Here is a 26,241-nt window from a genome sequence, read left to right on the forward strand (position 1 = left end):
TATAGAGATCTTTCATGTCCTTCGTTACATAAATTCCCAAATATTTCATCTCCTTTGGCACAACTATAAAGGGAATTGCGTCCTTGACTGGTTTTTAGGCTTGACTATTATTGGCTATAAAAGCTACTGATTGGTGAGTACTGAATTTTTATCCTGAGACACTAATGTATTCTTTGATCACTTCTAAGAGTTTTGTAGTTGAGTCCCTGGGGTTTTCCAGGTATAAAAATCATATCATCTGTGAAGAGTGACAGTATGATCTCCTCTGACCTATTTGTATACCCTTGATCTCCTGCTCTAGCCTGAATGCAATGGCTAAGACTTCCATTACAATGTTGAAAAGCAGTGGAGACAATGGGCAACATTGCCGGGTTCCTGATCTGAGTGGAAATGTTGTTAATTTTACTCCATTCAATATGATATTGGCTGTGGGTTTGCTGTAGATGGCCTCTATCAGTTTAAGAAAAGTCCCATCTATACCTATTTTCTTAAGTGTTCCAATCATAAAAGGACACTGGATATTGTCAAAAGCTTTTTCTGCATCTATGGAGAGAATCCTATGCTCTTTGTTTTTTAGTTTGTTTATGTAATGTATTATATTTATGGTTTTACATATATTGAACCAACCTTGAGATCCTGGGATGAAACCCACTTGGTCATGGTGTTTAATTCGTTTGATATATTGCTGGATTCTGTTTGCTAGGATCTTATTGAATATTTTTGCATCTATGTTCATTAAAGATATTGGTCTATAATTTCCTTTTCTTGTTGCATCTTTCCCTGGTTTGGGCATCAGGGTGATATTTGCTTCATAGAATGTGTTGGGAAGTAGTCCTTCTTTTTCTATGTTTGGGAAAAGGTTAAGTAATATAGATACTAGTTCCTCTTTAAAGGTTTGGTAGAATTCTGATGTGAAGCCATCTGGTTCTGGACTCTTCTTTTTTGGGAGATTTTGTATAGTTGATTCTATTTTAGTACTTGATATAAGTCTGTTCAGCATTTCCAATTATTTCTGATTAAGTCTAGGAAGTTGGCATGCTTCCAAGTATTGTTCAATTTCTTTAAGATTTTCATATTTCTGAAAATAAAGTTTTTTATACTATTCATTAAGAATTTTTTGAATTTCGGAGGTGTCTGTTGTTATTTCACCTTTGGTGTTTCTGATTGATGATAATAGGGACTTTAATTTTTTATTTTTGCTTAGGTTGTCCAAAGGTTTGTCAATTTTGTTGAATTTTTCAAAAAACCAACTTTTTGATTTATTGATCTTTTAAATAATTCTTTTGTTTTGGATTTCATTTAATTCTGCTCTAATTTTGGTTATTTCTTTTCTTTTGCTTGGCTTGGGGTTGGCGTGTTCTTCCTTTTCCAGTTGCTTAAGATGTCCCATTAAGTCATTGACTTCCTCTCTTCCTGTTGTCTTGAGGAAGGCTTGCAATGCTATATATTTTTCTCTTAGGACTGCCTTTTCAGTATCCTACAGGTTCTGATAATTCATGTCTTCATTATTGGTTTTTTTCCAAGAATTTGGTGATTTCCTTCTTAATCTCATCTATGACCCAGCTATCATTCAGTATAAGGTTATTTAGTTACCATGACTTTATATAAGTATGCAGATATTCTGTTATTGGTAAGTTCAACTTTTATTGCATGAGGATCTGAGAAAATACAAGGAATAATTTTTATACTTTAAATTTGTTGAGGTTAGACTTGTGACCCAAGATGTGATCAATTTTGGAGGATGTTCCATGGGCTAATGAGAAGAATGTTTATTCAGTTTTGTTTGGACGAAATGTTCTGTAGATGTCTGTTAAATTCAATTGTTGTATGGTAAAGTTTAAGTCCAAAATTTCTTTGCTTAGTTTCTTCTGGGAGGATCTATCCAGCACTGCCAATGGGATATTAAAATCTCTGACTATTATGGTGCCAGATATTAAATTGTTCACGTCTGTTAGGGTTTCCCTTATAAATTGAGGAGCATTCTGGCTGGGTGCATAAATGTTAATAATTGACATCTCATTATGTTGAGTTGCCCATCCTTAACATTCCTTACTTTTGTTGGTTTAAAGCCTAATGTATCTGCAAATAAAATTGCCACCCCCACTTTTTTCTGATTTCTGTTTGCCTGGATTACAGATGTCCATCCCTTCACCTCAAGTCTGTATTTATCCTTTAATGTAAGATGAGATTCTTGTATGCAACAGATGTCTGGCCTGAGTTTTTGTATCCAGTCAGCTAACCTGTGCCTCTTAAGAGGACAATTTAAGCCATTCACATTAATTAAGAGTATTGATAAGCCTGGTAATATTTTGGATGTCAAGTTTTTTGAATGTCCAGTGGACATTTTAAATCTTTTCACCACTGTGGAAATAGGGTTTTGGTCAAGAATTTCAGAGTGAGTTTATATTAGTGGTAGAGCACTGTGCTAGTCATTATGGAGGATGGGTCTGAGAATATCCTGAAGAGCTGGTTTGGTTATGGCAAATTTCTTCAACGTGTGTATGTCGTTTAAGTATTTAACTTCTCTGTCATAAATGAAGTTCAATTTAGCTGGATACAGGATCCTGGGCTGAAAGTTATTTTGTTTTAGGAGATTGAAGGTCGATGACCATCCTCTTCTGGCTTGAAAAGTTTCAGCAGAGAGATCTGCAGCTATTCTAATATTCTTCCCCTATGATTTTCTTACCTCTGGCTGCTTGCAGGATTTTGTCCTTCATATTAACTTCAGGGAAGTTAATTACAATGTATCTAGAAGATGCTTTATTTGGGTTGAGTTGTGCTGGGGTTCTGAAACTGTCTGCCATACGAATTTCAGTGTCTCTTACCATGCTTGGGAAGTTCTCCTCAATTATCTCTTGGAATAGAATATCTGTGTCTTTTGGACCATCCTCTTCTCCTTCAAGGGTTACTATAAGGCAAATGTTTGCTCTTTTGGAGTGGTCCCACATTTCTCTCAGGGAATGATCTGTTTTTGCTCTCCTCTTCCTCTTTGAGCATTTGAGAGCATTCAACAGCTTTGTCTTCAATGTCAGAGATCCTTTCTTCTGCCTGCTCCATTCTATTACTGATTCCAGTGTATTTCTCAGATCTTTGAGGGTTGCAAGTTCTTGCCACAATGTGTCAAAAATCTTGTGATTTTGTCTTTGAATTCATTGAATTCTTGGGAGAACTTTTGAATTACTCCTTGAATTTCTAATTGCAACTTTACCTCCATTCTTTTAATCTTATTTGCAATCCAGATTCTGAATTTGATTTCTGACATCTCAGCCATTTGTTTATAAATGGGATCTTCTGTTGTGTCTCCTTTGTCATTCTTTGAGGGAGTTGATCTACTCTGATCATTCACGCTGCCAGAGTTTTTCCACTGATTCTGCCCCATGATTATTTTTCACCATTTGGCTAGAGAAGCTGGTAAGGGGAAACTGAATTGAAGGCTCCTAGAGTTATAATTAACCAGCCCTTTGCCAAAGAACTGGGACTGGTGATTCCGGCTTTTCCCCTAGAACTTTACAAAGGTCCCATTCAGTAGTACACCCTGAAACTCTGGGGATCTGTTTGGTGTGGTGGGGCTAGATGGCTCTGACCTGTACTTGGCTAGTCTCCATCCAATCCTAGTGAATCAGTGGGGCTTTGGGCTAAAATCTCAGCTGTGGAGATACGTAAGCAACTAAGACACCCTGCCCCTTCACAGGTGACAACTGGAGGAGGAGAATCCCACACCCCCATAACAACACAACCAGGGGGTACAAACTTGGTGGGTCCTTGGTGATCAGCCCAGGTCAAGAGTTTCAAACCAATTGTCCCATTCAACACAAACAACGATCAGGTGGGAGAATTCAAAAGGTCTTCAGCATTTAGGCAAAGGGGGTCCATTGGCAGCTCAAGTGTAACTCACTCCAGTGCTCTGTGAAGTCATAAATGCCCACCCAGAAAAATAGTCCAGGGGGACTGGGACCTCCTTCCCCACCTTCACCTCTGTCACACCCAGGCACTGGTAGGTAGCTCCACGGGGCTATGGCCCAGTTCCCTCCAATTAGCAAATGAGCCAGGGATTTGGGCCTGCCAGAGTTAGAGGGAAGTCAATGCCTCTGTGGCCAAACTACCACACTTTGCCACCAGCTGGCTGGGTGAGTTGACGCCTGATTACCTTGGATGCTCAATGGAAACTGTGGAGTATCCACCTAAGCTCATTCCAAACCAGAAGTTAACAAAGCTGTAAATGTTTTTCACCCTCAGAGACCATGCCCCTGCCCCTGCTGCTCTGCACTTCTGGTATCCCTGCAATGCAAGATCTAGGTCCCTCCAGCAGTCCACAGAATTGGGGAGGTGGAAATTTGACCCTGTTGGGATCAATCTATTAATGCTGCTGCTAGGTGGGAGGTGTCTCTACTCGGGTTCCCATGCCTCAGCACTTCCCGAGCCTTCCCCTGTGGTACAGAGACCCAAGCCTCCACCCACTGCTGAGTTGCTCTTTCTTATAGCCAAGTCAGATACCTTCCCTGCTGTGCCTTTGTGCACTTTTACTGGATTCATAGTATCAGTGTAGCTGCGCTACCTTAGACCATGCAACATCCAGTCTTAACAAAGAACCTCTGCAGGGGTTGGGCTTCTAGACCACCAGGCCAGGGGGAAAGGTGGACTGTGGGTTTAAAGTGCAGGGAAAATATTTGTTCAACCTTCATGCCCAACAAGGGAATGCCCAGGCTCACAGCAGGGACTCTATGAAGAAGGAGTCCCAGCTTCCAGCAACTCATTCCCATGGGGTGAGAAAAGAGGACCTCAGTTTACTGCTCATTGGTAGAGAACTCATAGCAAGCAAGCAAGCAACACTTGGGGAAGGGGACAGACAGTCCTCTTTGGGGTGGGTTCTGTACCTGAAATTTGTTTCCTTGGAGTTGCAGAGAAGATGTACAATTATCAATCTCTTCTCTCAGCTCAGCTCCCACACTTCAGCTTTGTTGGTTTCTTTCTGGCTGTTATCTCTGCCTCTGGATGGAAGCTTCTGTCTCCTAGCTTAAATGTGCTTGGTGTTTGCCTGATTACCCACTTGGCGCCTAGACCCTACCGAACTGCTGATTCCACGGATCTCAAAAAATCTTCATGTGCAGCTTTCCCAAATTATCCCTCCAAAAGTTCTCGTGAAGTGTGGGATGTCCTGGGCCAGTTCCAAGTGTAGGACAACTGTCTGCAGGTGAGACTCAAATTGCTGTGCCTGGCCCAAATGGAAAGGTGCCTGTGGCAACCACGATCCCCCAAATTCCAAAACAATGGCCTCTTCCTATCCAGGATCTTTCCTGTCTGAGTGTCTCTCCTATCTCCTAACCAAGTGGTGCTGCACCAGAAGGCACTCCACTCTGGCCACCTAATTCCACTTGGGAGGCCACACTTCACCAATCTTTCCACCCAATACCTAGTTTTCCCACAAACTGGGAACTATAATCCTCCATGGTGGGGCTGGTTGCTGCCTCTGCAGCTGCGGGGCAGAACCTTTTCCTGGCAGTCTCCACAGGTCTGGATTATACTCTCTGTTGCTTTCATTTCAGATTGATATTACCAATAGCACTTTTGGCCAAGTTTTCAAGGATTTAAAGTGTCCTTCCTTTATAAATGCCATTTTGCAAAGCTTATATTTAAGAACTATCTTAAAGCTTAATTATAAATTAGAAAATTTGTAAATTCCTACAAAGTGAACACTAAATGCCTTTGGAGAGAAAATACTAAGAATGTGATTCAGTATGAATTTACAAGGAAGATTCCAGAAATATAACAATTTTATTGCTAATTCACTTCATTTCCGTGAAATTTTTTAAATGTTAGGATCAAACTTGTAGTCATATGACATAGTTCTTCACTGAGGTCCAAAAGTGTTATAGTACCTTTGTAGGTGATATGAGAAAGAGCTGTCCACCAACTTAAAGCCTAGAATTTAGCCCTGTTCTGGAAAAGTAAAAAAAGCTTTTAAAAAGTTGTTTTAAAAGTACCTACAAAAATCTCTAAATTTTCTTTAGCCTCATATACATTAACACCTACCTCTAGACAGCTCTACTCACATCTGCCATTCATGTATAGGCATACCAGGGGACACAAGCACACATTAGCAGGATTTATAACTAAAGTCTTTCCAGAAAAATCATGCCCAGGACATGAAAAGAGAATAAATGTATTATGGGGTTTTTTTTGGTCAGGACCAGGTTTGAACCCACTACCTTTGGTATATGGGGCCGGTACCCTACTCCTTTGAGCCACAGGCACCGCCCTATGTATTATGTTTTATTTAGCTGTTGCTTGATTCCCATTTGATCTATTTTATTTTTTTTAAGCTTTGCTTATGGAGTCAAAAGCTAGTTTAACCTTTTATACCTTTAAGATCCTTTTGGAACAAAAATCTTTATAAGCCATATTTTCAGATACTGTAAGAATCCTTTCTAATTACTAGGAAAGGCCCCTCAATAGTTTGACTTGAAGTAAAGCATATTTAAGAAGACTTAATTTGATTTAATTCTAAATTGGAAGTATTGTGAATGTTTATAATGCAAGCAAAGAAGGACCCCATGAAAAATGTTGATGAAGAGAAACACTATAACTTACAGAGTGCTACTTGTTTAAAATTATGTAGGGTCCAAAGATTCCACATGAAGAGATTTTTACTTTCATGACCTGGATTTAGAAAAATCATGTATTCCAGAAATATAACACTATTAAAAGGTAAATCCATTTTAATTCAGTGAATCTTTATAACTTAATAATGAAAAAGGACATAATACGTATGACCTAAATCTAATCATTTTGTCCCAAAGAAGCAATGATCATGGTACAGGCCCATTAATTAGTAGTCCTTATTTCCTGTCACTATCAGCTCAGCATTCCCCCCCAGGGGTAGTGTGAGAGTTCTTAATTTAGGGGGAAAATAATTCCGTGATAAATTCATTTTGTGAAAGGCCAATTAAAGCAAAACTGAACACAAAGGACGGAACAGCATTTCCCAAACTTACTTGACTTATTTCCCCAGCATATCTCACAGGACACATGTCCTCATCATCACACCTTAGCTCATGATTTCCATTTGCAAAGCAGATCCATTTTTCTGTCCCTGAGATTCTTCACTGTTCAGCAAATTAGAAAAGAGTTTCCCCGATCAAAAATTCCCTTTGTGTTTTCTTTCTCTAAATTAATCTCTTTCCTCCTTTTGTTTTTAGTACTTTTTCTGTTTGTTCCTTTTCTTCAAGTCACATCTCCAGAAAACTTTATCTGGATACTCCTTTCCCCTCTAAGGCAATCTAGCCATTATTGATTGATTGATGATTGATTAAAATCACTATGGACTGGTTTTACTTCAAAGAAATCTTGGACATAAATATTTATATACAGGCTGCTAATTGCTGCTATAAAATACTGGAAATAATGGCTGTTTGTTGGTTATAGGATTAGTGCTATGATCCCTAGGAAATATAAATTTATCTTAAATCTTAACATTATAAAGAAAAAAATTAAATTTCCATTTTAGAACTAGACCTTATTTAATTTATCATCAACTAATAATAAGTCCATGTAAATAATAACTAGATAATAGAGTTTTTTTTCTATGTATAATTTTAATAAGAATTTTTTTGAAGTGCAATATAAAATTCTTAACTGTCCTATTTTTTAGAGTGTTTAAAATACAATTTAAATTTTTTTGCATGACAAGGTCATGGTGAAAGTCACTTATTTCTATGCTGCACTCAGCCTAATGTTTGGACCTCTGTTTAAAGGCATTTCTGAAACTGATAATCATTTGAAAAGGGCTCTGTGATCAAATAAATTTAGGAAATACTAATATTAGTTCTCCTAAAAGTGATTCATAATGCAAATTCGCATATTCAAGTCTCTATTTGCTTCTCTAATAGAGATTTTTTGAAATATATAATGTTTTCATACTTTTTTGACCTATGAACACCAGTCAACGGGCACATCCATTCATTTCTGAGATTTTCTCAGAAACAACTGACTGTTTTGGGTGGCACTGCTCTGGGTCACCACATGGCCTGAGCATCTCGGCCGGCTCTGCTTTTCCTCCCCTTGTTAGCCACTCCTGTGGCTTCTTGCTACTGTGGTGTGGCTGATTTTACTAGTGCCCTCTTCTATTTGGAAAATGCTGCTTCTAATATTATCATAGTAAGTATTTTTGCAGGCCCCTTTGAGAAATTACTGAAAGTCTCTTAAATTCTCCTATATATTCTCTTTGAACAATTCCATGTAGTCACAAATTGAGGGCTAAATTGGAGTCACCTGACATCTATCTGTGGGTATCATAGGGCATATGGCTCAGAAACTTGTTATTCTTAAAAAGGCAAAGCCTCAGTCATTTCTAGAGCTAATGAATCAGCATCTCTGTGGGATGAGGCCCCAAAGTATTCATTTTAACCAACTACCCCCAAGTGAATTTTCTGTACACTGGGTTTGAGACCCCTGCCTGAAGGGACCATAAGCACTAGTTAAAAACTCTTGTAGTTAAAAAATCACTCTGTAAGCATCAGAAAACCTGGATTTTTGTTCTCCAAAAGTCAACCAAACAGATGCTATTGTATGGAACATCAATGACTTTAAAAACAAAAGAAAACTCCACTCTTTCCAAGGTCAAGATTTACAACTTCTTTATTTCTGGAAGAAATGTGGAACACCTGTAGGAAATTCCCAGCCCATATCCTATGTACTCGCCCTAGGCAAAAGAATAACTCCTGTCAGGAAAAACCCTGAGCAATAGTTGGAGTTCTTTAGACACATTCCTCACAAATTTATAATGATTTCCATGAGGCCAGAGATCATATTCAGCATATTCACCATAGTGTCTCAGAACCCAGCACAATCTCTTATATAAAGTACACAATCAAAACAACTGATTAAAAAACAAAATGGATAAAACTCCATGAGTCCTAGAAATAGCTAGGTTTGGCCCAGAAAAAAGGAAGATTTTTATATCCATACCCCAAATATATTCCTCAAAACACTAAGTATTTATAGATATAAGTTCATACATAAAAAATAAGTACAACATTCTATAAACATTTTTTATAGTTTTCTATTTAACAAAATAGATTTGAAGACTGCTTCTGAAATAGAAGATATGTGCAAAAGGAAATAAAAACAATAATGGCCTGGGAACTTAATGGAACATACTGATACAATTAATTCTAAAATGTCATTTTTTTGTGTCTTTAAAAAATAAAGTTATACTTTCTCTCTTCATTTATTTATTTATTTTCAGAGGGACTGTCTCACTGTATTGCCCAGGCTAGTCTCAAACTCCTGGCCTTAAGCAATCCTCCTGACTCAGTCTGCTAAAGTGGTGGGATTACAGGTATGAGCCACTGCAAAATTATGTTTTAGAAAATAGCTTCACTATAAAAAATGTGCACAGATATTTTCAAAACTGTCATCCTAAAATTTAAAAAGTCTCTCTTTCTTTCTCTCTCAGTATATGAACACACACACAGTATATGAACACACACACACACACACACACACACCCCTTTAGATATACCACACTCAAAGAATATAGACTATACACTTAAAGGTGTTAACTATTACTTACACCTAGTGACTAAGAGTTAAAATATTAACTTCATTTTGTTCTAGCAAAATTTAGGACATTGAAAATAAATCTGCAGGGACATTAGTCCTTCTCACATTTCATCTGCAACAAAGCAGCAATTGGAATAAATATCAAAGTCCAACTAAATCAGACAAACCACAAAAATACAGGTACTGGCTGAAAGTACACATATTAATTTCCAAAACCATTAGCAACAGAATTCTTGTTAATAATAGCAGCAAGATACAAGAGAAAATGAGAAGCTACGAAATCAGATAATCTGAAGCTGCTGGATCTGTATAATAGGATAAAAGGCACATTTCAGTTTTCCTAAGAAAAACGAACATTGGCCACCCTATTCTTGACTGTAAATGGATCCATTTTCAGTGAGGAGGTATTCTCAGTGCCACAAGACAGGTGGCATAAAAAGAGGTGACACACATACTCATTGAGAATCATATCATTCCACATGAAATTCATGACATAATCCAAATGGAATATATTTATTCTGGTAAGAAAAAACAACTTTTAAACAATGTTATAATATGAAGTAAGCAGGGACCACACAGGAACAAATAATGAGCTCTACTTTTCACAGTATCCAAGTCACTTCCTAAGAGCAGGTGGGACTTAGGAGCCCACTAAGTGAATTTCAGTGCCCTGCAGAAGCTGCAGCCTCCTGCATGCCTGGCTCCACAGTGCAGCAGGGAGGAGGGAAGCAAACACCATGCCCTCCAGTTTGTAAAGAGCCTTCTTCATCATGTAAGTAGCTAGAAATCACAGAGGATCATCTACAGGCATTGTTTTTATCACATACACTAAGTTGAAACTCAGCTGTTTTTACCCTCTTCTCAGCTACTGTTTTTGTAAAATTTATTTATTTTGCAAATTTACATAACTAGGAAAATATGAGGGGTAAAACTACAGCAAGGATATTTCCACCTTAGTTTTCAGAACTGAAATGTGCTACTTCTCATCTCTTTTGAGGTTTCCATAGGTACCATACAAAATAGGGTAAACATTTAAAATAAATTAAGTAAATGAATGAGGGAATAAGTGATTAAAAGGATAAAGAGAATATCTATGAAGTTGAGTGAAAATATAACCCAAGCTGAATATGTGGAAATTTAGAGAATTTACAGGTAAGTATCAGACCTCTCTTCTAAATCGTGAAAGAATGGGCTGGACTGGTGGCTCACAGCTATAATCCCAGCACTCTGGGAGGCTGGGGCAGGAGGATCCTTTGAGCTCAGGAGTCCAAGAACAGCTTGAGCAAGAGCAAAACCCTGTCTCTACTAAAAATAGAAAAACTAGCCAGGTGTGGTGGTGCATGTTGTAGTCTCAGCTACTCAGGAGGCTGAGGTAGGATCACTTGAACCAGAGAGTTTGAGGTTGCTGTGAGCTACGATGCCGCATCACTCTACTGAGGGTGACACAGTGGACTCTGCCTCAAAATAAATAAATAAATAAATATAAAAGGATGGCGAAGGAACAGTTAGGGAAACTGAGCCTCATAAATGTTAATAAATCTGAATATTAATTCAGATAACACTTAACTCTTAGAAACTGGACTCTGGACTTCTCCTCCTCTCCCCGCCTTTCCTTCTGGTTCCTCCACTCCAAGTCTTACCATGTGATGCCCTGCTATTTATTGTACTGCTACCTGAAGCACCAGAGATGGTATAATCAAATGGCTAACATACGGCACCCATGAGCCCGCTGGTATGGGCTCAGATCTGGACACTGCTCCTTACTAGCCATGTGTCTTTCTTTGGACAACTTACAGTCCCTGGGGGGCAGGAGTATTAGGTTTCCTGTGAGAAGCCTGTTGGTTGCCTCCAGCCCAGGACAGGCTCCCACTCCCCATGCTCCTTCCCATTTTACTCGCACACACCTCCATTTAGCATTTACTGTGTGGCATTATCGCCGTTAGTTTGGAGGTTGCTTCATATAGGCAAAGATTTTTTTTCTCCATACCTGCAGTCCCATTGTCCTTCATAGTGCCCACTAAGAATAGAATGAAGGATTCCAAAATGATACTCCTATTGGTGAGTGTCAGCCACAAGAAAAGCCAACTGCTTTTAACTGATTACTATTTGGGCTCTTTTTTCTACCATAAACATGCTTCTTTTAATAAAATAATTAAATGAGTTTCATATCAATTACTGTATGGTAATTTTAATAAAAATTATTTTGGGGGAGAAATAACCATAAACAGCTTATCAGAGACCTGTTTCACCATTAACTACTGTAAATATTATTGTTGTAATTTAATGGACTCCATTGCTAAGGTTAGCATTCATAAAGCTGAATGGCGACTCCACTCCAAGACCTTCCACAGCATCTTTTCTGTGCCAACCTTTTCAAAACAATCTAACCAAAGGAAGCATGCATGTTCATGGAAGCCATGCTTTGTGTATATTTCTAAGAGGTCCTCGGCCCTTAGGGTTCTATTGATCGAACCTGGTTAAGACCCCCTGCCTTAATCCATCTGACTATCAGAAGCAGACCTTTTAGATCTCCCTCCCACTAAAAAGGCCTGTAGTCCCTAGTAGTTTCTACTTCCTTTTGCAAAAAATTAGGTCCTATCCAGCTTCTACATCATAACCTCTTCATCACTCGTCTCATCATAAAATTGAATGTCTTACGACATTTAAACACACTATTCTCTTACCTTTGCAGGCCGTGGGTGAGGTGGTGGGATATACTGAGGAATGACTTGTGGCCTCACTCTTTCAGGAATTGAGACAAACACTTAGATTAGTACAAAATGGTAGCTGCCTTCACAGTGGAATATGACAACCGAAATGCTCTACGTTAGAAGAGATCACATTGCTGGTATGTCCTCCACGAGCACGGCCTATGCCTGCTTTGTCTGGTGGTCCTAGGCCGAGAGAGTTGTTACACCAAATTTTGTACCAGTGACAGGATTGGTAATCCTGCTCTAAAGAACTACCAGGTTGGAATAAATTCTCGCAGCCCACCACAGGCCCCATGCAACAGGGAGGTTTGCTTTTTCCTTTGGAAGGGACAATATAGCAAATATCCCCTTGCTTTAGATACCAAGAGAAACCTAGGTGGCTAAAAAGCGTGAAGCTATTCTTTCGGGTCAATGAGAAAAACTGAAAAGAAAATGCTTCTATTATTACCCTTTTATGATTCCCAGGCCAGCCCTGGCTCCACTGATGTCACCTGAACTGACTGCTAAATGATAACAAAATTCTCCCACACTCCATTCTCTCTTCCCTGGCAAAGCTGTCAGTATTGCATTAGCAAGAAATCTGACTTTGTGCTTCTTTGCCAAAGGGTATAGTACTCTGGTCCCTCTTCTATATTCTATCTTCCTTATTTTGTTTCTTTCCCTGAGAACATGAGAGAGAATCTCCGACGTCCGATGTGGCCACTGTCAGGCCACTGTTGAAGATGCTAATCAAAGCATGGCTTACATTCGAATTCAGCCCAAATTGACAGCTGTATCCAGGGAAATTTTCTGAATATTTTCTCAGCTAACTTTTCTTTCATTGTCTGCTGGTTTAAATCCCAGTTGTAAATACATAGATATGCTGACCCTGTCAGGGAACATTTTAATAAAAAGACATCTCTAGTGGAATGAAATGGGTTGTAAATTTTAAGTACTGTCTGCTGATAGTATATTATTAATGGAATATTTTCCTTATATCCATTTCTTGGTCTCAAATTGTGCTAGAGTTCGGTTAACTCTATCTCTTATCATATGTGTTACTTTCTCTTATCATGCTAAAAATTAACCTACAAATAAAAACTTAAACTAAGTTAACAATGCATTTTTACCACAGCCTGAGGTTGTATCTGAAAATTGATATTCCATTTTTTAAAGGAATAGGCCATGATAGAGAAGTTATATTATTAGCTCTTAATATAACATGTTAAAATTAATTTTAAAAATTTAGCACTAGAATAAAAAGAATGCCATCATCAAAAATATGGGTCTAAGTTGGGATGCCTGCTGAGTGCACTGCCTAATAGATTTTCTAATTGAATAATAACCTTTCAAAAGAGATTGAATTTTTTTCTTCTTTATGCCAAAAAATAAAGAGTAAGATTCTATTCACACTTTTTAAAATCAGGCAGGAAAATCACAATGCCTATGAACATACATTAAAATTCTGATGAAAAGAGATAGCCACGGTGATAACGGCAATCCCTTGTACCCTCCTGAAAAGCTGTACCCTAATGAGCCAACGAAGTGCCTGAGAGGGAGGAAGGATGTTTCCAGGGGTGCAATGGCACTTTGTAGAGTAAATTTTGTAGTTAATCTTACCTTTTTAGTTGCCTTCCTCACCTAGGGAATAGTTATTCAGCCATAAACATAAAATCTTATTTCCTTCAAACTTCAGTAAAGATCTGCCTTGTCCCTACCATGCACAAGGTGCCATGTGACAGGGCAAGGTAGAGTCAGTCTGAAAGCCGGGTGGGGAGACTGCACAGGGCCACACCTGCTCTCCTGTGGCCATCTCTGTCTTGTAAATTTACTCCTCTTTAACTATTTTAGTTCATACAAAAAGAAAGATAGCACTCTCAAAATATAAGAAAAACTCAGTGTCAAAAGAAGTCTGTGGATAAGAAGCTAATGGAAGAAAATGCCAGGAGGTGACTGCCGTTCTATTCTGATGTCACTGATCAATACTGCACTCTGCTGTTTGTTATGATTTGTTCCATGGAACTTCTTTTTTAAAATTTTACAAAGGTAATTAGAAAACATATGCAAAATGAGGCAACTTACTTTTCCTTTCTTTCGGTATATAAACAGACATTAGACTTACTTGATTTTTTTTTTATATTACAATAAACACACAAAGCTTTGCTCAATGAACACAAATGTTAACAAATTCCCTTGGATTGCGATTTGGATCCAGTGTTGTGGATGGCTGGGTTGCGATGAAGGCGACAGGGAGACAGGACTAGATGAGAAGGAGAATGAGGAGTGGGGCAAGGCTCTGGGGAAGAGCAAGTCCCCTCAGATAGAGGTCTGCACCTTAGGCTCCTGCCATAAATCTGGCCCACTGCCTATTGCGGCACAGTCTCTTTGTAAATGGATGGTGGAAAAATCAAAAGGAGAATATTTCCTGACACAGAAAACTACATGAAATTCAAGTTTCAGCATCCACAAAGCATCCGTGGAATCCAGCCTCACTGACTTGTCTTCATGTTGTCTATGGCTACTCTGCCCTGCAGTGGCAGAGTCGAGGCGCTGAAATGGAAACCTGAAAGGCTGCAAAGCTAAGATAGTTTCTAACTATTTGTTCATAGAAAGCATTTGTGAGCCCCTGTCCTGGAAGGACAGGAAGGATGCAAAAGGAGAGAAACAGTCACAGATCAGTCGACACACAAAGGGAGAAACTACGGTTACAAAGGGGGAGGTGAGCTGAGTGACGGGGAGCAGAGCAGTGAATAGCTACCATTTATCCAAGGCACACTGCGTGGGAAAGACTTTATATGTGTTATTTATAATCTTCATTAAAGTCATAAGGAGGAAATTGGGACTTAGGAAAAGTAAGTTGCTTATAAGTGGGTCACAAAATCAATCTGCTCTTTGAGGAAACTGGCAATGACACCAGTTTTCAATTGAAGAACAAACTTCAGGGTTGAGAGGTGATTTCTAGAACATTTGAGTCCTTAAGATCAATGTTAGGATAATGTCGACAACTTTTGGCCATCAACAAAGGCTGATGTACACTTCAGACAGAACCATCTGTTATTTGTATCCTCCTACAAACACTGAACTCTACCAAAATTAAGGATGGAAAAATGCTTATGGAATCCTTCCTTACTCTGTACCAAGTCCTGTCGTAAGCATTTTCCACATATCAGGACTTGAATGAAGGCAGCCTGTACATGAGACTGGTATTAGTGCTAACATGCGTCAGAGTCACCTGGAGAGCCTGTCCACACGTGGGTTTCTGGACCTGCTCCCAGAGTTTCTGAGGTGGAGCCTGAGAATTTGTGTGTCTCACTGTCCCAGGTGATGTTGCTGCTGGTTTGGAAACCACACTCTGCAAGCCATTGTTCTGTTGCCTCCTGCCACCCCACTGAGCCGTCCTGTTCTCACTTCCTATGGTTTTGCCTCAGTATACACTCTTATCAAATTTCACACTAGAATTTCTAGGGTGAAACATTCTTCTAGGTGGTTTGCTTGTATCCTTCACCCACTTGAGTAAGTCTCACACATCACTGGGAAGGTTCTACATCTGTTTTTTGGGGTTTTTTTAAAATCTATTTTTTTCTTTTTCTCTTTTTTCTTTGTTTTGTTTTTTTCTTCTTGTTGTTAGTATAAAGTTCTATATCTTAAACACTCTGCTCAAAAGCCTTTAACAACTACCACGTATAATTTAAACATCAAGGATGGGATTTCCAGATTCTTGGTAATTTGTTCTTAGGCTAGATATCATGTCATTCATTCAGTTGTTCAACTATGTGACCCCTTAGCTTTTGTCTGCCAAGCACTCTTGTCAAACAAGCTGATTCTTTGGCTAATCAGAGGCCTTCACCTGTGACTTTCTGAACTGAGCTACCAGATAGCTGTTAGGACATCAGCAGGAAACTGCCAGGAGCCATATGTCCACTGATTGGAGAAACTGGTCAGAGAACGGAGTCATCATTTAGGGAGAAACCAAGACAACAGATGATGAAATACAGCTAGCGAGCCAAGAAACCCCCTGGCTCCTATCCTTCCAGGTTTTTTAGCTCTTGCTTTTATTGTATCAACTACCACATTCCTCTTTTAATAGGGTTCTTCCCTTCTTTGCATAAGAAGAGGAAGTGAAGAATGAAGGAATAAAGATGTCACTTGCAAAGTCATCTTAGCAATGCCTCCCTCAATTGTTTATAAAGTAGGCCTGAGAGTCACTCACCCTTCTCTTCAGGTCTCCAGCCAGCCACAGCTAGCTTTCCTGCTGCTGCTCTTTGAGCTGAGAGGGAAGCCCTCGCCTTGCCCTTGCCTCAGCAAGGCCTACTCCGAAGGAGCGCAGGCTCAAGTCCAAATTTTTATAAAGTCTTTCTAACTTGCTCTTCATTCCACTACAGTCTCCCTTCCCTGAATCGCTAATGTATTTAAAGTCTAAGATAAATCACTTAGTAATTAATTTAACATGGTCTTTCTCTCCCCTTCCCAATACTCCTCTGGGGGCTAGTCTTTTTTACCTCCTGGATTTGAAAGCACTTGAAGGCACCACATAAAATGAGTCTTCAAATTGATTTCAAACTTCAGAAAAAATTGCTTGGGGGAACATAGCTTTCTCACAAGAATTATTACTAGCTGCTCCAGGGTGCAGCTGGGGGTGGATGGTAGAGCCTGAGCCTGAGATACACAAGGGGCATCCTGCGGAAGTGTCAGGAATGGGGGATGAATGGGAGAAGGCAGAAGACCGGGGAAACAGGCCAGGTTTTCCCTGTCTCGTGCCTTAAATAAACTCTGTGTGCACACCTCTCACTTTCCAGTTTCCTTTGGGAGCCAGCAATCCCCTCCTGCACGGAGGAAAGCACCAGGAATTGAACACTGCTGTCCGTCAGTCCCTGCTTTCTGCCTCTCCAGCTCCTGCCTGCCCTGCAACCAACATGGTTCCATTCGTCTTTATCACTCTGGACAGAAGGCAGGAGAGATCCCTCCTTCCTGGAATCCCTTTCTTCTCAGAACTGTGCAACTGCTTGTCTGTATAACTCCAGGAATCTTTCATACTTCATATTTTATTTCTCAATCTAGTTGGGGGAAGCAAGGGTCTCTACTTTTTGGAATCTCTACTGCTCTTAGCACAATATTTTTAAAGAGTAAGGGCTCAATAAGTTGATTAGTTGGTTATTACCAATACAGATTATACCTCCAGATATTGATTTGAGAAAACAGTTCAGTTAAAAAGATATTCACGGAACTCCTGCCATGTGTTAGGCAGTGGATTGGGTACTAGGAAGATAAATAATCCAGGCTCTTGAGGTGCTTAGGGAGCATGTGGGAAGACACACCTCTAATTAGGTATTTGAATAGAATATGCTAAGAGCTTTGAGAGAGGCCCATGGCGATGCTGTGGGAGCACAGATCTTACTCAAAGAAAGTTTCCTAGAAGGAATGACAGGGGCTGCATAAAGGATGGGTGGGAATTAGGCAAAGAAGGGGGGGAAGAGGGTAGGAGGTGGTATAGGTCACATCATGAGCAGAGCCTCCTTCAGTTCAATGTTACTGGAGAGTGAAAAATAGAAGGTGGGGAGAGGCACGAGATGAGGCTGAAGAAGGCAGGTGCTGGGGGAGGAAGGCCAGCTTCCCAGAGCTAAGGAGCTCAGCCTTTTTCATGGCGGTGATGGGCCACCAAAGAGCCTGAAACAGACAGTGAAGTGTGCTTGGCAGATGTCTTAGAGAAGAAGCACGAATAAGGGCAGAAATCCAACTAAAACAAAACCTTTTCAACAGAACAAATGAGAGATGGTAAAGACCTAAATTAGACCTGGAAATGGAGAAAAGGAGATAGACTCTGGCATGTTTAGGTGGTGAGGCAGATGAGGAATCTCAGGGATTCTTTGATGGTGGGGGGCGAGAATGAGTTGTTTCTGCTTGAGCAATTATTAGTGGCATTGACTTACATTGGGAAGGACGAGCAGGAATCAGGGAAATGATAAAGAGTTGTGGTCTATTCTTCCTTGGTTTGGAGTATCTGTGGAATGTCCAAGGGACCAAAGGTGCAGGCGTGTGGCTCTGGAAGTATGAAGCCCTCCAAGGATGGGGCAAGGCCAGTGCTGGGGGTGGACCTGGCAATCATTCACACATGGTGAGGGCCAGATAAAAGAAAGAGATCTCTGGGCATGTTTATTATTTTAATTGAGCCTCATTTCATTACATTTGTTTATTTTTTAATTAAAAAATTAATATAACACTCCCAGAGAATAGTACATGAAGCATTTTAAAGATAAAGCATTCATTGTGCAATTTATCTAAAAATGACAAATCTGCAGTGCCCATCGGTATTTGGGAAACCACATTTGTAGATGACAGTAAAATCACCTTGTCAGTACACCCCGTGCACGTAGACATGTGCATGTACATGTCCATATTTTAAATAAAGATAATAGCAAAATATTTAGTTTATTCCAGATAGTACGTATAATATCTGTAGTAATACTTAAGCACAATGAGACAAGTCCTATTACTATCATGTCCTTCTAGCTTAAATGACAGACAGTCATAGAAGAAAAGCAATCTATCCATGGTCATAGAACTGCAAAGTGGTGAAGCTGGCATGCAAGGCAAGTCTGTCTGGTTCCAAAGCGCCTAATGGCTGTGTTACACAGAACATTAGGCAACCCTCCCTCACTCCTGTCCTTCTGTCCAGGCCTCTTGGCAGCATGGAGGAGTCAGTGTAACAGCAGTGGCACCAATGATCCAGAAGGAGGCAGGCAAGCACAGAGAGATGCAAGCACATTTTAAAAAATCATAATTGTTAGACCGATATTTAACTGAATGCATGTATCAATCTAGATATTCATGCTTCTGAATATTTGTAGTTAAAATCCAGTAGGCATATTTGTTTAGGAGGGCAGCTTAAAAAAATATACACACACATATATATAAATTCATATTAGCTTATACTCTGTCCCAGGGATATCACTTCAAGGAATAAAACTATATAAGATATATACATATACAAAGAAAACAAATTAGAAACATCCTAATATCTATTAATTAGAGTTAGTTAATTGATTGAATAACAATATTATATAATACATAGCTGGCAATCTGTAAAAAGAATAATGCAGATCCTTCTGTATGTATTGAGGCAAAAGGAGTCCATGATATGGTAATTTAAAAAGAAAGGCAGAGGGGTCTGTAGACTGGACATACACAGGACCAGTGCATGTACATGGAAGGGCGGACACCAGCTGTTGGCAGGGATTCCTTGAGGATGGCAGGCTTGGGGGGGAGGGGAAGAGACCTAAAAGTTTTCACTTTATATACTTTTAAATACATACATGCGCGCACACACAATTCAATGTGCTTGTTGTGTACAACAATGGACATATATTGCTTTTGAGAAAAAATAATTAATATTTGTCTAAACCCAGCCAACAATTTAATCCCATCAATTAGATGTAGCCACATGTGAGCACACGCTGCTACTTGCATCCTGTAGAATATCACAGTGCTGCTAACAAAGTGCCACGAGAAAGAGGCACATGACAGAACAACACGTCTAGTTTACCTTATTTTTTAAAATCACAAACACAAATATTAATTTGTATATGTGCATAAGAAAAATTGTAAGAAAAATTGTAAAATATTCAACAAAGTGTGAATAGGATCGGTGATCCCAGGGCTGGGAACCAGAGGGGAGGGAATGTGACGGCTTTGACTTTTTCTTTTATGTATATTTGATGCTTTAATTTCTATAATAAAAATTTATTACTCTGAAAATTTCCTTAAGGTAATAAAAATATTCCTACCAAAATGCAGTTTTAGCAGTGGATCACTTTATTTCCACTTTATCTCAGACCTTTAATATCTGATATCATGAAATCTACAAGATTAGAAGAAATTTCAGATTGATAAAGTTCACAAAATACATAATTAGCATAACTTTACAGGTTTAATAGTGCACTAAAGACTACAAAAAGCAAAAATGCTTTAATAGAAAATCTCAGTTTTTCTTTCTTCTGCAATGTAAATCTAGGCCCTCTTCACATAATCTAGTATCGGTTTTGCTGTAACAGTTCCCTATGACATTTCCTTGAACAATCTAAACAATATGTGATTTTATCATTTCTCTTCTCTTGCTAATACTGAAGAAACAACATTCAAGGTTTTCATAAAGCTTTCATTTCTACAAACTTATATTATTTCTGAAGCAAACAAAGAAACTAAAGCTCCAGAAATATTCCTGATGCACATTTTGTATGTTGAGACACCTCTTTGCTGGTTCCATTTCCTTTCTCATGTATGTAGCACTTAATTCTTCTTTGACTGGGAACCCCCCAGGGAGACTCCACTGCCCTGCAAGCTGGACATATATGTCCTCACCCGAGTCTACTGTTATTAACAGGAATATCTCCCTTCTAGCGCTCCCATAGCCCTCAGGCTGCTTCTCCATCATCTGACAGTGACCTGCCTGCTTCTACGCTCCTGCTCGCTCCTGCTCGTAAACCCTCCTCCTTCCCCTTCTTGGTTGCCTTTACAGAAGACCAATCCCACATAATTTAGTCTATAACTTTACACATTTAACAGCACACTATTCAAGAACCTCTCTGATTTCTCCCAGGATTCAGAAGGAAAGTCCTGCCACTTGGGAAGCAAGAGCTCATTCCCCATTCTCCAATCTTTGGTGTCTTCCAGGGAACTGGCCATCTGTTCAAAGTATTCAGAGACAGACTCCCCCTCCCCTACCTTAGGTCAAAGTGGCAGGACACTACAAGGGCATATGTGGGTCAAGCCTACGACTGCAGCCTGTGCCTCCATAATAATCATCACAGATGTGTGCCTAAAATGCAAAAGGACCTAAGGGAGAGAGGGGTTCAATTACTGGAACTTCAACAAAGCGTGTAAACAGGGTATTATCAGAACCCTTCATAAACAAGGCATTTATTGATAGGATTGTACTTCTCCAAGTTTTTTGGTTATAAGGAACAGAAAGGAAGCAAATTTGAGCAAAAATAGGAATTCTGTATAAGGCTAAAGGTTTTCTTGTGGCTCTTGTCTCAAATGGGTAAAGGGACAGTGGATGAGGAGCTGGAGTGAAAGCTGTAAAGTCCCTTGTCATCATCATCACTTGAGTCTGCTGTCACTCATACCAAGAAGGACCGGAAAGCAGTCCTGGATGGTTGTCTGGTGAACAAAAATTCCCAGGTTTGCCAAAGAGAGACTTAGATGCTTAGAATCCATCCAAAGGCTAATGACACATTGGGGAAACAGCCCGTGCTCCTTTCTTTGTATCCCCAGTGCCATCAGGGATTCCAAAATGATATTAAACAGTCTCATTTTTGTGAGTGATTCAAAATGAAGACTAGATTTTATCTTTGTGCAAATCTTAACTACTGAAAAAAGTACAAATACATTCTTTCCAGAGAAACCACAAATCTTTGAGAGACTGCCTTCTATAAATCAAAGTTAACACTTAGAATTATGACCGTGCAATATTTTTAAGTTAATCTCAGTATTTATCCCTTTATTTTATGGAGATACCAATTAAAATATCTTAATGGCAAAATTTCAGCATCAAATTAAAGTGATGGCACAATGATTAAGAGCATAAAATAGATCGGCTCCACCACATCCCCAATAAAGAGTAGATGTTTCAATTGTGAAGATAGACAATTAAGCAACACTCATTTGATGACTCTGAAAGCTAATTACATTCAAATGTTTTTAGAATTAGTATAAGGATGGCCTTTTTTCCAAAGATTTACCTTAAATAAAAAATAAGGAACTAAAACTTGAATAGAGACGTCCCGTTCTTAAAGGAAAAGGTCTAATTAGTGGTAAACATGCTACATGTGAATAGTAGCGCATGAGATAAATTCTGAAAGAAGAATAACTCATTGCAAAATTCTAATTCTATTACGAGCTAAGATTTCAATACAGAAACTCTAGTATGATGTAGTTGAGTAGTTCAACCTCACGACAGTTAATGTTATCTATTACCATTTGCAGTTTGAGAAACACCGTTAGCTGTTAGCAATCAATTCATTGACTCTCCTGTCCCCAGATAACATCTGCTAGCAGTGGGAAAATATTCCTATGCTCTAACTACTATGCACACTTCATAACCTGCTAATTAGCACTTAATTTTTGCTTTGCTTAGGGAATAATAATTATAGCCTTCACCTAATACAACAGAGGTTTACCTTTAACTATCAATTTTTTTAAATTAGCTAATGATCCATAGATAGTACCCATCCCCCATGGGTGCCTTACATAGTCTATCAGAATATAGACGACAATTTTTCAAACACTGTTGGAAATTGTTAACTTTAATGCTAATGTAGATGCAGGAAAGCCACTTTGATTATTTTAAGAACTCTAAAACTTTCAATATTTGGTATGAAAATTTCCGTAACAATTTTAAACTTGCATACAAAATTATTAGTGTGATTTAAAATATTTAACATGAGATGACAAAAAGTGAGACATTAATTCCTATCAAGCAGATTTTAAAGAGGCAAAGCATAAATTATGGAAGCTAAAGTCTTTCAGTTTTATATTATTTAAAATTGTAGAGAGATATTTAGTAATATGTGATCATTTTTCCCTTAGCAAAGGAAGTAATTACAAAAGGTAAGAGTTGGCTTCTGAATTTTGTCTATAATTTTCAATGGCCAATTCTAAAGCAAATTTTCTATTAAAATATACTTTTTCCTATGTACTTATAAATCAGAGCATGTAATATTGTTAAATTTTATTTCATTTTACCTAATCATGCAAATGTCATAATATATTAATGAAGTTCTCCATCTTTGTATAGAATGTACTTGTAAAACACAGATCTTATCTAGTTTCTAAACTTGAAAACATGCTACATTTCAGTTTGAATGGTTTATCGTGAAATATGAATCTGATTCTTCTAATGATGAAAGCACCAAATTCTAGACATTCTAGGTAACAACAATGAGTTTACAATGTGCACAGAATTCATTGCTGCCTGTATATCTCACATAGTAATTAATACCATGCACAGTGACAGAATGCCGAATCAGAGGATACTAAGTATAGTCAAACAAATGAACCCAAAGTACTCTCTAGTCTCAATAGGAATAAGAAAGATATTATCACCCAGATTCTCAAATTCTTATTTCTAATTAAATATATTTCATGAGAAATGGCAAACTATCAAAAATATCTTGGTATCTGAAATTTCACATCAAACACTTAGACATACGTATATATGGTAAACAAAAGAATGCAAATCTTCACTCAGTGACCCGATCAAATAATTCCTGAATTTTGCCTGTGATTTATGGCAATCCAATGAAAGGGTCAAAGAAGTCATACATTTGAGAAAAAATAAGGGGTATGATTTTATACTGTCATCTGAGTAAAAATGGAAGAAAACAAAATTCTGAAAACACTTAGGTTTGGGTCAAGTTACATATGCAATAGTTAAATAAAGTAAAAACAGGGCAATTGAGCAATTGAGTGTGTGGAAACCTTAAAGAGTAAATTTCCACAGTAGAATATAGAGAGACGTGTGCATAAAACCTGTCAGCAATGATGTGCTCCTCGGGTCTTGGTGACCCTCACTTTTCAGTCATGTCGAGAACTATGGGAACAGCCTGCTCTGACGTCAGCACGTGCCTACTTGGTGTCTCCTGAACACAGTGAACTTAAAAACTGGTGTTATTTTTTTTCTTTTGTATGTACTAATGATATACTTAGTTTTATAGGCACTAGTCACACATAGGCCCTTTTTTATGTCTCACTGTGGTATGTAATCTTTTTTTATTACTAACTGTATGTTTAAAATAATTAGTACTGCTGGATATAATCACTAATTTCCTAAAACTGCAAAAGGCAACTTAATATTTCTGCATGGCAGCTGTAATACGCAATATTGTACAGAACTAAATTATTACAGTGCCAGCAGTTTTCTATACACAGTACTTAAGATAATTATAAAAAATCATCTTCATTACTGCTTGCTAGCATTTCTTTTTAACAGTTTAATTTGGATAGGTTACAAAATACATTCAAATCACACAGATATAATTACTGCAGACCCAAGAAGCTATAAAATGTTCCTATCCAAATCCCTTTGACCCTGTTAATGTCTGTTCCTTGTTAATCTAAGGCAAACATTGTTTGTAGTGTACATTTGTTACAGAATATGAAAAAAAGGGGGTGAGGGGGTAAGGAAATCCCTTAACAGTTGTTATTGATTCCAGCATTTACTGACTGAGAGTTAAGTGCTGTTTACAAAACAGAACAGATGCAGATGCTGACAAAAAGGTAAACAATTGTTGCATGGCTTCCTGCCAGATTCTGAACCGACATATTAAACTGCAAGTGAAGCCCATTTCCCCTATGGATTGCACTTATTGCCACTTCATTTCCTATGTGCTCCGTCTCTCTATTGCCACGCCTGGCACTAAGCTATTTCCAGTTCCTTGCTGACCCCTGAGGCTTGGTGCTACCACACACAGCCATTAGAGAAGGGAATTGCATGTGTCTGACACGGCCTGAAACCAATTATTTGATATTTTCTTCAGAATGATGCCCAACTCTGTTGGGAATGAGCAATCATGAAATAATTTACCTCCTGATTTAATTTTTTCCTGCACAAATTAGTTGTAGACTGAGCTGGCTATACGCAGCTGCCTGTGACATGGCTCTGTCTGATCAAGATGATACTTGAAATGAAGCAGAGGGGACTGAAGGCAATAGTTTGGGGAATCCTGCTGTAAAGAGGCATCGACAAGTTTATCAGATATACCCATCACATGTACTCTCTGTTGAGGAAAAATGGTAGAACCTTAAAGAACTATCTGGGCAGCAAAATACTCCACAAAGATGCCAACCTGCTCAGGGCGTTTGGAGTTTTTAAATATCTGATTTCTGGTTCCCTTTTTATGTCTCAGAAAGCTTGATATATAATCAGAAGTTAACAAAATATTAAAAGCAAACTGACACTGTTTCATGGCTCATTGACCTTTGCTAAATTTTGTATTTAGTAATCTTGTTTTTAGATATAGTCATAACCATAAAGAAAATATGTATTTGTCTATAATTCAAATCCCTACAAATACGTATCCTAAAATAGAAAGGACTTGTGCTTTACATTTTGTTGTCCCTAAGTCATAGACATGAGGCAAAACCTGAGATTTGATCACTTACTGATAAACACAGCAAGTTTGTATAAATTTGCAAGATGATATGAAGGCCAACGGCTTGTGCTCAGTGATGATAACACAGTCTCCTTAGAGAAACTACCTGGACATAAGGTTCAGGTACATCTGTGCAGTAATATCTTATCCCTGAGTTAGTTCAACTGGAGAGTTTTCTCCTTTTTCTGTACTGATTCCACTGTAGATTTGGGCCATTAAATCTTGGAAGAGGCTGTGACTGCTGTGCCTTCCTACTTCTCTTCAGGGTCCAGGCTCCACTAGCTGGTGTGCGGACACTACAGCTGTGAACATCATCCCTTTCATGATCATGATTCAGAAAAATTATTTTTCAAATAACCATTAAAAGTACACTCTCTTCAAATAGCTGAAGGATTACAGTTTTATTGTACTACAAAAAGAATATTAGCAATGATGATGATAATTGATTTCAGTACAGTTTGGGAGAAAAGGTACGAAAGGTCTATAAAATAATTTTACACTATAGCTTTCTCTGACAAGGATCATCATAAAATCTGGAGGCAATTTCTCTTCTTTTCAGAGTAGATTATCTCACACATCTGAGTGTTCACTCCAGTAATTACACTTCAGTGTGTCTTTTGCTAATGAAAATGCTACCACTGAATTTTTAACTTGAAGGTAATTTCTAGGCTCAGCGCCTGTGGCTCAACCAGCTAAGGCGCCAGCCACATACACCTAAGGTGGCAGGTTTGAATCCCCAGCCCGGACCTGCCAAACAACTATGACAGCTGCAACCAAAAAATAGCCAGGCGTTGTGGCGGGCGCCTGTGGTCCCAGCTACTTGGGAGGCTGAGGCAGGAGAC

The 26,241-nt window shown here is 38.7% G+C and overlaps 1 protein-coding gene across 1 annotated transcript in view; it reads right to left on the minus strand.

Annotated features, from left to right (window-relative positions):
* LOC100940593 (uncharacterized protein KIAA0825) overlaps positions 1-11,570 on the minus strand; it is a 90,277-nt gene extending 78,707 nt beyond the window's left edge. The window contains 1 exon segment of the mRNA XM_023510864.1: positions 11,549-11,570. Within this exon segment, the coding sequence (XP_023366632.1) occupies positions 11,549-11,570 (22 nt within the window).
* Between the last annotated feature and the right edge of the window lie 14,671 nt (positions 11,571-26,241).

Source organism: Otolemur garnettii, unplaced genomic scaffold, assembly GCF_000181295.1.
Source record: "Otolemur garnettii isolate 467f Iridium unplaced genomic scaffold, OtoGar3 scaffold00017, whole genome shotgun sequence".
Lineage (NCBI taxonomy): Eukaryota > Metazoa > Chordata > Mammalia > Primates > Galagidae > Otolemur > Otolemur garnettii.